This window comes from Syngnathus acus, chromosome 23, assembly GCF_901709675.1.
Source record: "Syngnathus acus chromosome 23, fSynAcu1.2, whole genome shotgun sequence".
Lineage (NCBI taxonomy): Eukaryota > Metazoa > Chordata > Actinopteri > Syngnathiformes > Syngnathidae > Syngnathus > Syngnathus acus.
In genome coordinates, this window is record NC_051107.1 from 5,659,312 (window position 1) to 5,671,749 (window position 12,438).

The 12,438-nt window shown below is 48.3% G+C and overlaps 1 protein-coding gene and 1 long non-coding RNA gene across 5 annotated transcripts; one reads left to right on the top strand and one right to left on the bottom strand.

Annotated features, from left to right (window-relative positions):
• Positions 1–551: 551 nt before the first annotated feature.
• Positions 552–9,366, bottom strand: LOC119117227 (transmembrane and coiled-coil domain protein 3-like). 4 transcript variants are annotated; one of them, XM_037243413.1, is made up of 7 exons: positions 8,619–8,746; positions 2,482–2,631; positions 2,304–2,393; positions 1,584–2,224; positions 1,382–1,517; positions 983–1,310; positions 552–951 (listed from the first exon to the last, which is right to left on the bottom strand). In XM_037243413.1, the coding sequence occupies exons 1-6, from the start codon at positions 8,661–8,663 to the stop codon at positions 1,020–1,022; spliced, it is 1,353 nt and encodes a 450-aa protein (XP_037099308.1). In that variant the 5' UTR covers positions 8,664–8,746; the 3' UTR covers positions 552–951; positions 983–1,019. The 4 variants fall into 4 exon arrangements, with proteins under 4 accessions (XP_037099308.1, XP_037099310.1, XP_037099307.1 ...); XM_037243415.1 differs by lacking the exon at positions 8,619–8,746 and adding an exon at positions 9,231–9,366 and having other exon boundaries at positions 552–1,310; XM_037243412.1 differs by having other exon boundaries at positions 552–1,310.
• Positions 8,050–9,603, top strand: LOC119117308. The gene is made up of 2 exons (XR_005096474.1): positions 8,050–8,966; positions 9,266–9,603. It is a non-coding gene; the product is annotated as an uncharacterized LOC119117308 (long non-coding RNA).
• Positions 9,604–12,438: the final 2,835 nt, after the last annotated feature.

Below are 12,438 nucleotides of genomic sequence, written 5' to 3' on the forward strand. Positions count from 1 at the left end.
GTGCCCCTCACTCACACGGAATCTAGAAATATTGCTTAAATTGATCCTTTTATTCCCCTCAAAAAGTGGTTGATTAAATAATTGAAATGTATGTATTCATTTTTTATAACTCGCAGTTGCTTCATCTGTCCTCCAGTCGTGCACATTAGCAGGACAAGATGAAAGGAAGGCAGAAAAACAGAGAAGGGAGAAAAAAGCTGCAGAAAATACTGTGTGAATAATACATGTGTGGCCAGCCCCATGAATGATGGATGATGCATGAAAACTATTTGCTCTCTTTTTTCATTCGGAGACAGACCATGCTTGCATTAAAGGGCACGAGTTGTCATTTTATTTTTTCAATTCCTAATAATGCTTGGAGTGCCCGTTACCAAAAATACATCAAATACATTTTTTAAAAAACACACATTTCCTCATTTAAAAAAAAAAAAGACATGCTGTAGGTTACCAACAGAGACAGAAAAAAATGATAACCTTTTGTGACAATGTGGGTGAAAGAAAAAAGCTCAACTAAAAAGTAAATGCCTTCTTCAAATCCCACATATTTTCTTAATATTTGGCTTTAAAAGGGGACAAAACCAAGGCGGCTATTTGTTTCTTCACAGTGATATTTGGTGCGAGCGCGACAGTCCACCTCCATTATTCAGGTCACACTCGAGTTGCAACTCAAGTTTTTAAGTGGTGAACTTGGAATTACTGAAGCGGCACCACTTTACAACAAACGTCCTCCTCCGAGTTGCTCCTTTGCGCATTCGTTGTACAGTCTTCAAGTCGAGTGGTTAAAAGAAAAAAAAAAAAAAAAAGCCAAGAAGGAAATATTCAGAAACCATTGGGAATGCTTTGAACTGTGCTTAAACGTAGCACAAAACATCATAAAAGGCAGTTGAGAGACTGATAAACACTCGAAAATGTGTCAAATTGACACAACGTGCATTTGGGTAACATTCACCGCCACTCTTGCGCATGATCGTTTTGAAGAGTAAAGATGGCAGATGCATGGCATCATAGCACGGCGGACGTTACAGTCGCTCCAAGGCGCACGGCAAATGCTCCCAGTTCTTCCAAAGCAGCGCCAGGAGGGACACGGCCACGCAGGTGAGCACCAGGCGGAGGCGGCTGCGCAGGAGCGGGGCGGCGAACTTGGCCGCCGTGGACACGCACACCAGGATGACGGTGGCGAAGGCCAGCATGATGTTGATGCACTTGCCCAGCAGCACCTTGGCGTCGGCGCTCTCCAGCTGCACCGTTTGCTGCTGCTGCTGCTGCAGCTCCAGCTTGGACACGCGCGTCTGGCACGACTCCAGCACCTCCTGAACGGGCACGCGATCACGTGACTGTCTGGTTTGCCGAGTCGGGCGGGCGGGCGGGCGGGCGCCGTTACCTGGATGTCCCTGGCCCTCTCGTAGGCCTGGTAGGCCACCTTCTCCTCGATGCTGGCCAGCTCCTGCTTCAGGTTGCCGGTCTCGTGCTGGTGGAGCTCCGTCAGGTCGTTCAGCTGGTCCTCCAGACGCTCGTACCTGACGCCCAAAACGCAGGGTTAAGCCGCAGCTCTGCTTAGCTTGTGGCTTGCGTGCAGTAGTCACCTGTAGCGCTCCTCCTGCAGCACCTGAGTGAAGTATCCGTAGTCGCGCTTGAATTGCGCGTTGAGCGCCTCAACGTCGTGCCCCAGCCGCGTCTGCGACTCGCGGATGTCCCGGACCATCTCCAGGACTTCTGCCAGCCGGCCGCCGCCGCTAACGGGGTTGCCGTTGGAGTCGGCGGAGGCCGAGGTGCCGGAGGAGCACTCGTCGTCGCTGTGGTACTTGGTGGGCTTGGCCACGGTGGTGGCGCTGCCGCTCAGGCCGCGGCCGCCGGCCTCGCCCCGCAGCCCCGCGCCGGCCTCCATGCTCTTGAGATGCGTGATGTTGTCGGCGCTGCCGTACTTGTTGCGGATGAGGCTGGCGAATCCGCGCGACTTGTTGAAGAAGAACGGCGGCGAGAGCGACACGCCCGGCCCGATGGTCTTGACCTTGTCCAGCGCGAGGTGGCGCACCGAGTGAGGCAGGCCGCCCTCTTTGCCGTGCCCCGCCGACGCGTCCCGGGTGTCGTTCTTGTGGCCGTGCTTGCCGTTGGCCTCGCCGTCCCTGGCGCGGCGGTGGTACTGCTCCAGCTTCCTCTGCAGCTTGGCGATGGAGTGCGCCGACTTCTGGTTCTTCTTCTCAAACACTTGGCGGATGCGAACCATCTGCGGTGGCAAAAAAGCAGAACTGGTCCCCTAAGTCGCCACTGCAGGGTGCGCCTATCTCAGAGTTTATTTTCCCCACCTGCTGCTTGTCGGCGTTATTGACCAGCTTCAGGTACTCGGCCACGTTTTGGTCCCGGGCCGTCTGCTCCACCTTGATCTGCTCCGTCACCTAAAGCGGCGCATAGTGAGAAGCGACATTGAGACAAACGTTGTGCTTTGCCGCCATTTTGCAGCATCTATAGGCAAGCGCCGCTGACCTTGACAATCTTCTGCTGCAGGCTGTCGATGCCCAGCGCCCCCTTGTTGAAGTCCAGGCCCACGCCGTCCACCACGTCCAGGTTGGACTCGGAGCCGCCGCGCCGCATGGGCACCGGGATGCTGAGGACATCGCAGCCGCTACGCTCCGCCTGGACACCAAAGTCAACGTTAGCTAACAGGGGAGCGATGTCGTTGTTCCACAGATTTTTTTTTTTTTCCCCCAAACTAAGCACAACGTCAAGTGAACAGTTAATTCAGTGCATTAGTCGCTCAACTCCCGGGGCAAATATGGAAATTTAACACTGGACTTCAGCAGCCTTTAATCCATCACACTGCCGGTTTTGCCAAGGACTCTCTGTCTGAGTGTGTGTGTGCTTGTCACACACACACACAAACTGATGCGGTTACATGAACATAAACGGGGCCAACGCATCACACAGATAACCTGCAGCAGCTTCATTTCCCCATAATGGACACTCAAAGCAGTCTAACATAATGTGTGTTTTGGTGCTAATGGCCCTTTTAGGGAAGTGAGCTCCGTTGCTAACGCGGCGCTGGAGGAAGCCACGCAGCTCAGCTGGCTCACTTCATTAAGCAACGCAAAAAAAAAAAAAAGAAAAAAAAACCACATCCACGCCGGTGCCAAAAAGAAAGGCGACAGATAGAAGAAGCTCTTCTCTTAAATGAGTGTGCACATAAAAATGTCAATGTCTAAATTAAGGCTGCATTGAAATCCGGAGCACGTTCGCGTACACAACAAGGCAAACAGTTGGGAACGTTGCTAAAGTTCACTCGCAAAGGGAAAAGGACATGTTAAGGTGAAATGCAAAATGAGGCCCGAGGGCTTCGGAGAAGAACATCCCGGCGGGTGTGGGTTGAACGCACACACACAGACAACATACAAGAAAAGTTTCATGGCCTCGCTTTGGGTTTCTATGCCACACGTGGGATCTAAAAAAAAAAAATAATAATAATAATGATAAAGAAAAAACATGGTAATCCCTCCTCTTCTCTACTCTTGTAATCCCAACAGTTTAATCTCCAAAAGATTACTCGGCAAGTCTTTTTGAAAAAAAAAAAAAAAAAAGGGATTTGATATGCTGAGACTTTGGCGTCAAAGCGTCCGGGATGTTTTTGGAAGGACAATGCATCTCACCTCGGTTCCTGGAAGAACACCAAGATGTCGTAAAAAAAAAAACACAAAGAGGAAGTTTCATACACACACTTTTCCTCTTCCTAACATTTTGGATCATCCCACGGAGGCCATTTTGAGATCAAACTTGTGCTTCCAACACCGACGCTGGATCAGATGTGTGTGTATGACAAACGTACGTGTGTACGTGTCACTCTCACTTTAACAGGGAGAGTATTTGCGGCTGGCCTAATCCACAGCGTGTTACTCACACACCCGACACGGCTGCCAGTGGTGCGTGCGCGTCTCTGCGCGGCGGGATTAGCTCGCATTATCTTCCTAATCCGTCGTCGAACCCACGTACGGTCGCCGTCGCGGCGTCCGTCCGCCGCCGGCCTGGTAAAACATTATGCCGGTTGCCATGACAACAGAGATGACTGAAGAGAGGCAGCGGTGAAGCCGCCAGTGGCAATCACTCTCCTCTTTTTTTTTTGCCTCTCAATGCAGAAAAGCACAAAGTGTGACATCGGTCTAAACAAGCTCATGGGGTTTGGCGTCAGAAAGTGAGATTTCCTTCCACCCCATTATGGCACCAAAAAAATCAACAGTCTGCATCTGTTGCACTCACCTTGGCCACCTGAGGGCAGTATACAATAAAAAGGACACCTGGTAACTCAGTAAGTTGCAGTAATATTCGTAGTTCTTTTCTCAATCTGCAGTCAAAATCATGCATCTGATTCCCGAAACACAAAATACAGGCATTTATCGAACAACATTGAAAAATGCACCATACAAAAATCCTTTTGGAACGGTTAACGAGGAGGCAATAAGTGGATGAGGCCGAACGCAGCATGTCGTGTCCAAATGTCAAAGGGAACCTCTGGCCTCCAAAATGTAATCAAGTATTCAGAGTGAGATGGAGCGTTACAATCGCATCTCCGGGAATTGTCGACATGGAAAACCGCCGCTTGGTAAATGAGACGCCCTGGAGCCAACGTGTCCGAGCATGACGGCGCAAAGTATCACTCGAACGTTCCCGGAGGAGCTCATCTGGTTGAAAACGAGAGCGGGACCATGTTTTGCTCTGGAACACTCATCTCTCGTAGTGGTGACCTTTAAATGGAGGACCACTCGAGGTCAGCGTGCATGTCAACAAAGCACAGCATCAACCCGAGGGAAAACAACATCCGGCAAAGAAACTATTTGAGTCAGAAGGTGAACACTGAACAAACCTGTTCCACTCTGCCCTATACACAACCTCCATGACAGCAAGTCGAGTTCATACTGTATAATTGCATTCTCAAGCGGCAACAGTTAATATAAGGATGGAAATTAGTGCCACAGCCAAACTCTTATTTGCAGCCGACGCGCATCATTCATCCACGATTACATTTTTTTTTACAATGAGGTCTGGCGCGGTAAGTGGTGGCACGTTCCCAAGAGTAGATGACAGATGTTTGTGGTTACACAAAAGTGTTGCTTAGCAATGTGTCACAGATAGTTTCTTTCTATTTCATGGCCATTTTTATTTCATGGCAGAATCGCTTGTTGCTGCCAAGTAGGTGACAAGTTACCTGATTTGTTTTCATCAGCGTGGCGTGCAAACGTGCAATGCAGATTGTGACATTGTGCAATTGTCATCGAATATTGCAGAGTTACAAAGTGCAATTCGGTGAAGTATCGATAAGACAGCAGAACAACATTAACGCGCTTACCATTTTAGCGTCGACGGGGTAACCGCAGCCCGACTTGTGGTAAACTTTTCCCCGCAACTGCTCCACCGGTTCCGGACATAGTCCCGGCTCGACTGGGTTCCAGTCTTCGACCCGAAAGTAATCCGTTAGTGTCTACAACACGAAAACATCGCCGGTTCCGAGACACCGGACTGCACCACAACACACTACATCGACTCCTCCAGTGACGATGGTGAGTTTCGCCCACCGTGGCAGCCCGGCGCCACTGACACGTTCGAAACGCCGCCAGCAACTCGTCAAACGACTGAGAGGCTGTTGAGCACCGCCCGCCGCGTCTAAGACGAGGAGGCGTGGCGTGGCGCAGTAAAAACATATCGAGCGCGCCCATAAACATTTCGCAGAAAGTAAATACATTAAGAAAAAAAAAATACATAACATTAAATATTGGTATAATTGATATTTTAACAATTTATTTTAATTATTATTACTTAAATTCATTATCAATTAAAAATCAAATGTGGTCTTTTAATTCTTAGAATGACTTAAAATCATCATGAATTAAAAATCCAATGTGGTCCTGAACACAAAAGTTTGCACAAACGTCGGGCTGCTTTACCGCAGCAGGCGTTGTGTCATCAATCATTCAAACATGCGAGCCCAACAATAATGAAGCTAATTAGTCTGCTGAGTGGAACGTGATCTCTCAGGGCCCACTCTTGGTTAATTATTCATCTAATCTGGCCATTTTGTCACCTGAAGTATGTGGAAAAAGCTGACTGAAGGGCTATGTTGTACTTCTTAAGCGAACTTTGACCCCAATCGCCAAGTCCACCTTAGGAGGACACTCTGCAGGATATGGATCGCCATGACAAGGGTCGGCGCTGACGGCACGGAGCCCCGTGAGGGCTTTGCCTGAAGCTCCATTATTGGAGTCGGGCTGATGAAACTGTTACGTGTGTTTGTGTGTGCGCGTTGATGGATGGCCTCCCAGCTATGATCAATACTAATAACTTCACACACTTCCAGTCCATTTCAGCCACGTATCGATTAGCGTGATCGATACACGTGTGTAAAACAGAGACAAGGGAGAGGTTTAATTGTTATTCATTGCGGACGTAATTATGCCTCTTGTCGATGTTGACGATGTCACATGTGCGTCAAGAGCCAGCAGAGATGTAAGCTCCCCACATGACACCATTGTTCTTCTCTGCGAGTGCTCCTGTTTGTGTTCTTTACCGACTTCCTGGCCGACTTCCCGTCTAGCGGACGCTGATAGCGGGGCGGAGCAGCTAAAAAGGAGGGTCGGGCCGAGGGGGATGTTTAGGCCACGAGCGGGACCCTTCTGGGCTGGAATGTTGGAGGGAGGATGCAACCTTATGGGAGCGTCCCTAAATGTTTAGGAGAAGGAGATGTGTGTGTGTGTGGGGGGGTCAGAATGTTCCCGTTAATGACTTGCACCAGGGAGAAGTGCACGATGATGTTGAGGTCGCTTCGGTCAAGAGTCGCTGGATATAACGTGACGCCGTGCGCGGAGGAAGTGACAGACGGGAGACAGACGGCGAAAGGTCGACCGAGTGACACAACCTCCTCGCTCACAGACGCTCCGAGGAGGGAGCCAATGAATCTTTGCGTCCATCATGTCGCTCGGCGACACTTGACACGTCTCCTGAGGGGAACGCGTGACGCTCCTTATCAATTCGTGAGCTTTCTCATCTGCCCACAAGTAACAACAATGTGAGCATTTTGGTTTGGTGCCTGGGCTCAACCCCGCCCCCCGACGGTCGGCTCTTTTGTGCTTTCCTGGCAGGGGAACTAAATCACCGGATGGCATGAATGGACCCAGCAAGGCCGGAGAACATCTCGCGGCGATAAAATGAAGGCGGGGCCGGGCGTCCAGCAGATGCGGCGCTGTCGGCGCATATCACACGCTGACACGTTGGCCTTTTACACCGCTTTTTGGACTCAATTGTGGCACGCAGATGGAGCCATTAAGCGTGGCGGTGAACATCTGCGGCTCGGTGCGCGACAAGACCTCCTCCGAGGCCGAGCGGCACCTTCGAAAAACAATCTCCGCCCGCATACAGAATTGCAAAATGGTCATAAAGTCTATTGAAAAGATGTTAGTTGCTTTCAGCGCATGCGTGGGCGTCTTTTATGCGCCACCTGGCACACACACACTCATGGTGCCCGTGACCTTTTGTCTTGGTTTGAGTGTTTTGAAGTTTTCGCGAGGCTAAAGGACAAGAGCGGCGGGGACGCGCGCAGGCGCCCTGAAACGGCCCACGCTGGCTCCCATTATCAGGAAAACAGAAGAGCGAGGCAACGATAAGGCTAATTCATTGCGCTGGCAAATATGCTAATGAGTTACATTTGTTAGCTTTCAGGAGCGTCACAAAATTAAATCGACTCTCATTACGCAGGTTACATGAGGTCCATTTGTGATGGATTTACATTTATGGTGAAAAACGTCTTGGCTTATAATTAGAATCAGTGCGTGTGTGTCGAATGTTCATTAATGAGGAAGTGGGGGGGGGGGGGCTTCTGTCCGGTTACCATGGTGACAAATTGAGTATGCCATGCATAATGAAGATGAGGGGTCTGCGGAATCTATTTGCTTCACGACCAGCTTCATCATCCACAAGGTCATCATCATCATCGAGGGGGCGTATTTAATCAGCGTGTTTAATGCTAACATAGCATGGCTACATGATTGCCACTGTGGCACCATAACATCATCCCCCTTTTTGAGCATGTCCTTGTTGGGGGCGGTGGGAAAACAGGAAGTGCCCCATTAAACCGGAGCAGTTACACAACATTTGTCGCTCTTTTTTTTTTTTTAACCGCTGATTACTTGCATGAAGCCACATAAATGAGGCCGTAGCAGTTTGTGTTTCCAACTAGAAGCGTGGACTGCACTCTTCCGTGCATCAAAGTTGTCAAGCAAGAGAAAAAGGGACTAAATGTAAAACTGACACGGATTTTAAAACATGCATTTGCCCCAGGCATAGCAACACAACTGCTATTATTCTACGACTCACAAAACACACAACGTCAATGCACGTGACGTCTCCGTGTGTGTTTTCTAACTTATAAATCATAAAAAAGGTGTGGCTGCCCGCCCGCCTTTGCACCTTTTGACATTCTTGAAGCGTGACACAAGCAAACAAAGGTCAGCAGCGGTTCTGAGCGTCACCCCAAACGTGGCGGAACTTGTCTACGAGCCGCAAGTACATGCCGCAACTCGCATCCAACCATCTTGATATTTTCCATAGAAGACAGACTCGCTCAAGCGTCAACAAAACAACACTACCTCTGTCACGAAGATGAGCGGCAAGGCGCTGTGGTTCTTCCTCATGGACTCAAAGTGCACAGTGACAAATGGCTTCAGCCTCTTTGAAATACCCCCCCCCACTCCCCCCCTCTCTCACCGGGGCCCTTTCGACACTCTTATTGTGAAAAGCGTTGCTTCCTGTGTCAGCACCCGCCAGAGCGTCAGTGCGCACACTCCCTCGGCTTCAACAGCCGGCCGGACCTTACAAGGAAAGCGCCGGGCGGCCCAAATGGAATCTTTGCGATCCTTATCGGACACCCTCGGATGGTTTTGGTACACATTGCCACGGCAACCGCGCCCTCAGACCAAGGATGGAGTTGACTAATGGTGAGTGAATATGCCAGAAGCCTCCAGAGGGGACTATGCTTATAATTTACAGTTTGTGTGTGATTTTGGGATGAAGTGATTCAAGTAATTTGTTTGTACTATAAATGATATATAAATTTAGAAAACATTTTACATTGCAGTGTGTCAAGCTCAAGAATAAAACCATGCAAAAATAAAGATGTTTTTCTCTCTCTGGACTAGTAACACAAACACAGCCAATATCTTGTTGCAAACATTAATAGTTACATTTTTTCGTGAGCTCACCTCCTCCACCTTCCAACATGGACTTCTGCCTGTAGTGCGCTCTTTTGAACACCTGGGGCGCTGCCGCCAAGAACCAGTTGCTGCTGCTCCCGGAAGTGCGTCCTTGACCAATCGGAGATCTCCATTTCATTTAGTGTTTAAATCCTGAATTAAACCATTAAAATAAAGATTACAAAACAAATAAATACAACATCTGCTTTTCGCAATTGTAATGCATTTGGAGCAATAAGTTAAATAGGCTTCCTGCTTGTTATCGCTGTAAAAGCTGCCGGTTGGTGGACTTCCCGTTATCAAAATTGAATTAAATATCGACATCACAACGTTTTCAAAGAAGTTCATTTTACTAAATAATTACAAACACAGCAACAACATACGTACCTTGCTTCTTTATTTCTTTTATGTGCTGTTGTTTTTCCTACTCGGAGGGTAGCCATGTTTTTTCTTCTTCTTTTGTGGTGGTTATTCTTCTTCGATGGTGTATACTATCGCAATGTCGTTTTACCGCCCTCAAGTGGACTGGATTATAGATTAATGTTAAACGAAAGATGCTACAATTGCTGTAAATCACATTGACAATCACGAGTGGCCATATTGGTGCAACTCAATCATTCATTATCTTTACCAATATTAAACACGAAATAACAAAAATAAGTTCAAACAAACTCTCGTCCCTGAACTAACACAACACATGCAGTACCGTTTCTGAACACTAGATGGTGCCACTCTACTGTTTAATATATGGAGTGCGGGCCAAACGTACCGACACTAAAAAAAAATAACTTAGTTTAGAGAGGATAATACAGATTGTATGGAGCGAAAGATCCCAGAAAGGAAACAAAGGAAGTGAGGGAGAATGGAAACAAGACTGACTCATTTTGGTACATTTATCATTGCACATATAATGTAAACCTTATATATATATATATATATATATATATATATATATATATATATATATATATTTTATATATATATAAAACATTTGATGTATTATTGCCATTCTTAAAATACATCAATGAGTTAGAAGAAGCAAAAAGGCTGACTAAATGTGCTCTCATTGTATCCCAAAGTGAATTTATATTTTTAATACAAACCTTATTACGGATCACGGCATGCGTGGATGTTATCAGGCCGATGTCGCTGAGGGTGGACTGTGTGTGAGTGTGTGTGCAGGCAGTGGATGCAGGTGGAGCAGCTCATGCAGGCTGAATGGGGGCTGCTGGTGGCACAGCAGATAAACAAGTCATGAGCTGGGAATAATCCCCTCAGCGGGGATTGACACCCGCCTGTTGACAACTTTTCTTGTCCTCAGTTTCAGCCTGAGTGAAGTGGATACTGTCACTACTTGAACTTTTTAATTGGACTTTGGACTCTAATTCAACACACACACAGACGTGCGTTTGAATATGTGTGTGAGAGTGTGTGAGTAGGGTAAGAGGTATGTGTTGATGTGCCATGCGATGCCTGTGAATCACTCGTAATGTTTTTCTGGCTGCGTGTCTCGCGGGCCTTCGTGTCAGTACACGCCAGCTCTTGCTCCCCCTCTTCCCAAACACATTTTTGTGTCGCGTTAACGACCGATTAAATGTACGCTTGACACTTCTGACCTGTTTGTTGAAGCCATTTTCTAATTGTGAGACAGCACAATTGAGGGTGAATGGAATTATTGTTTTCATGTCCACTGGTAGGCATTTGTTTCCGCAGTATAATTTGTCATTTGGGGTACGATGCCTCAGGAAGACCCCAAGGATCCGTCCCGAGTACCCTAATGTTTTGTGTTAGCTAATCTTGAGATAATGTTGAAGTGAAAGGTGTCGACATGGTGGTATTGACACAGGTGCTGTCGGCTCCGCTAGCGCGTCACCTGTAATTTCTTCAGCCAGCCTCTCGATGTGATGTTGGCTCATCTTTTGAAAAAATGTGTGTGTGAGTGGGCATATGACATCAGGCCCTTGAGTAATAATAATCAGCGAGTGTCTCAATGTCAACATGGGCCCTCCCTGTTCTGGCTTGCTCTCATGCTACTGAAGCATTCCTGATGCGCGTGTGTCGGCATGCATGCGTGTGTGTGTGTTTCGGTGTAATTAAGTAGCGCGTGGTCGCTCCCTGGAGGGAGGAGGCACCTCAGCGGGGTATTTTTAGGCTACCAGGCCTTCTCTCCTTCGCCTCAATCTTCTCCTTTGCCCTGGGAGCCAATCCCTGCTGACGGGATAATTCCCAGCACATGACTTGCTGATCCATTTCAAGGAGAAAGATTTGATTTGGCTAAGATGACCAGGAAAATACTGAACATTGTCTCACAGAAGACAATCGATATATCAATATTACCATTATTATTTCGGTCAAAAGAAACAACAATAAACTTGACAGCATGTCTGCAGGGAGCTGCCACGGGGCTAACGACGACGCAAGAATGCTGACGGGACAAAAGGCCATAACTGGCTCGTACGGCAGCACAAGCGACCCATTGTGCGCTTTTCGGCCGGTCGGCCGGCATGCAGCGACGCACAAACCACAGCAAGGCACCTCGTGGCCGCTGCGACCACGTCAAAGTGTCCTTGAGCGAGACGCGCTAAAGAAGTGACAGCTCAGCTCAGCTCAGCTCAGAGAGAAAGAAGGTCCTTGGCTCAGTTGAGTTGTTGTGTCTTCACACCAAGGACGATTCCCAGCGCAGGGATTGCCTCCTTCAACAAAACCCCACAACTCAATACAATCAAGAGGAGGCAGGAAACCCATCAAATAAAAACAATTGAAATGTTCACATCTAGGAAATTCCTAGGAAATCTCAATGACCTTAGCTATTTTTAGAACAAACCCGGCTATTCATGTGCAGAATTAATGCGATGGTTCCTGCACGCTCCTGAAAAATAATGCAGAGCTTCCGCTCACCTCCGGCCGTCAAACAGGTGAGCCAAGAATGCGTCGGCCAGTGGGCGGCCCAAACCCAAACAGCGCCGACGGTCGACATTCTGCGGCGCCGTGCGAAGGCGGGCGGCCGGCTCGCCTGTTTTGGGAGCCGCACCGACGGCTCGACTCGGGCGCACGGGTGAGAACGTCACGGCCGATAAGGATATTTTCCACAAAGCTGTGTGAAGAATTTCAAGGTCTGCGGGAAAACAAGATTAACAACCCAATAACAAAAAAACAACACGCAAGGCGAGAGAATCGGGAAAATTGGGTGACCAAAATTTGTCAGGTGGCTTCAATG

Coding starts and splice junctions, on each gene's coding strand:
- LOC119117227 (XM_037243413.1), bottom strand. CDS start 8,663: ATGAGGAAGAACCACAGCGCCTTGCCGCTCATCTTCGTGACAGAG. Junction 2,394..2,481: donor TGCAGCAGAAGATTGTCAAG/GTCAGCGGCGCT, acceptor GCGCCGCTTTAG/GTGACGGAGCAGATCAAGGT. Junction 1,518..1,583: donor CTGCAGGAGGAGCGCTACAG/GTGACTACTGCA, acceptor TTTGGGCGTCAG/GTACGAGCGTCTGGAGGACC.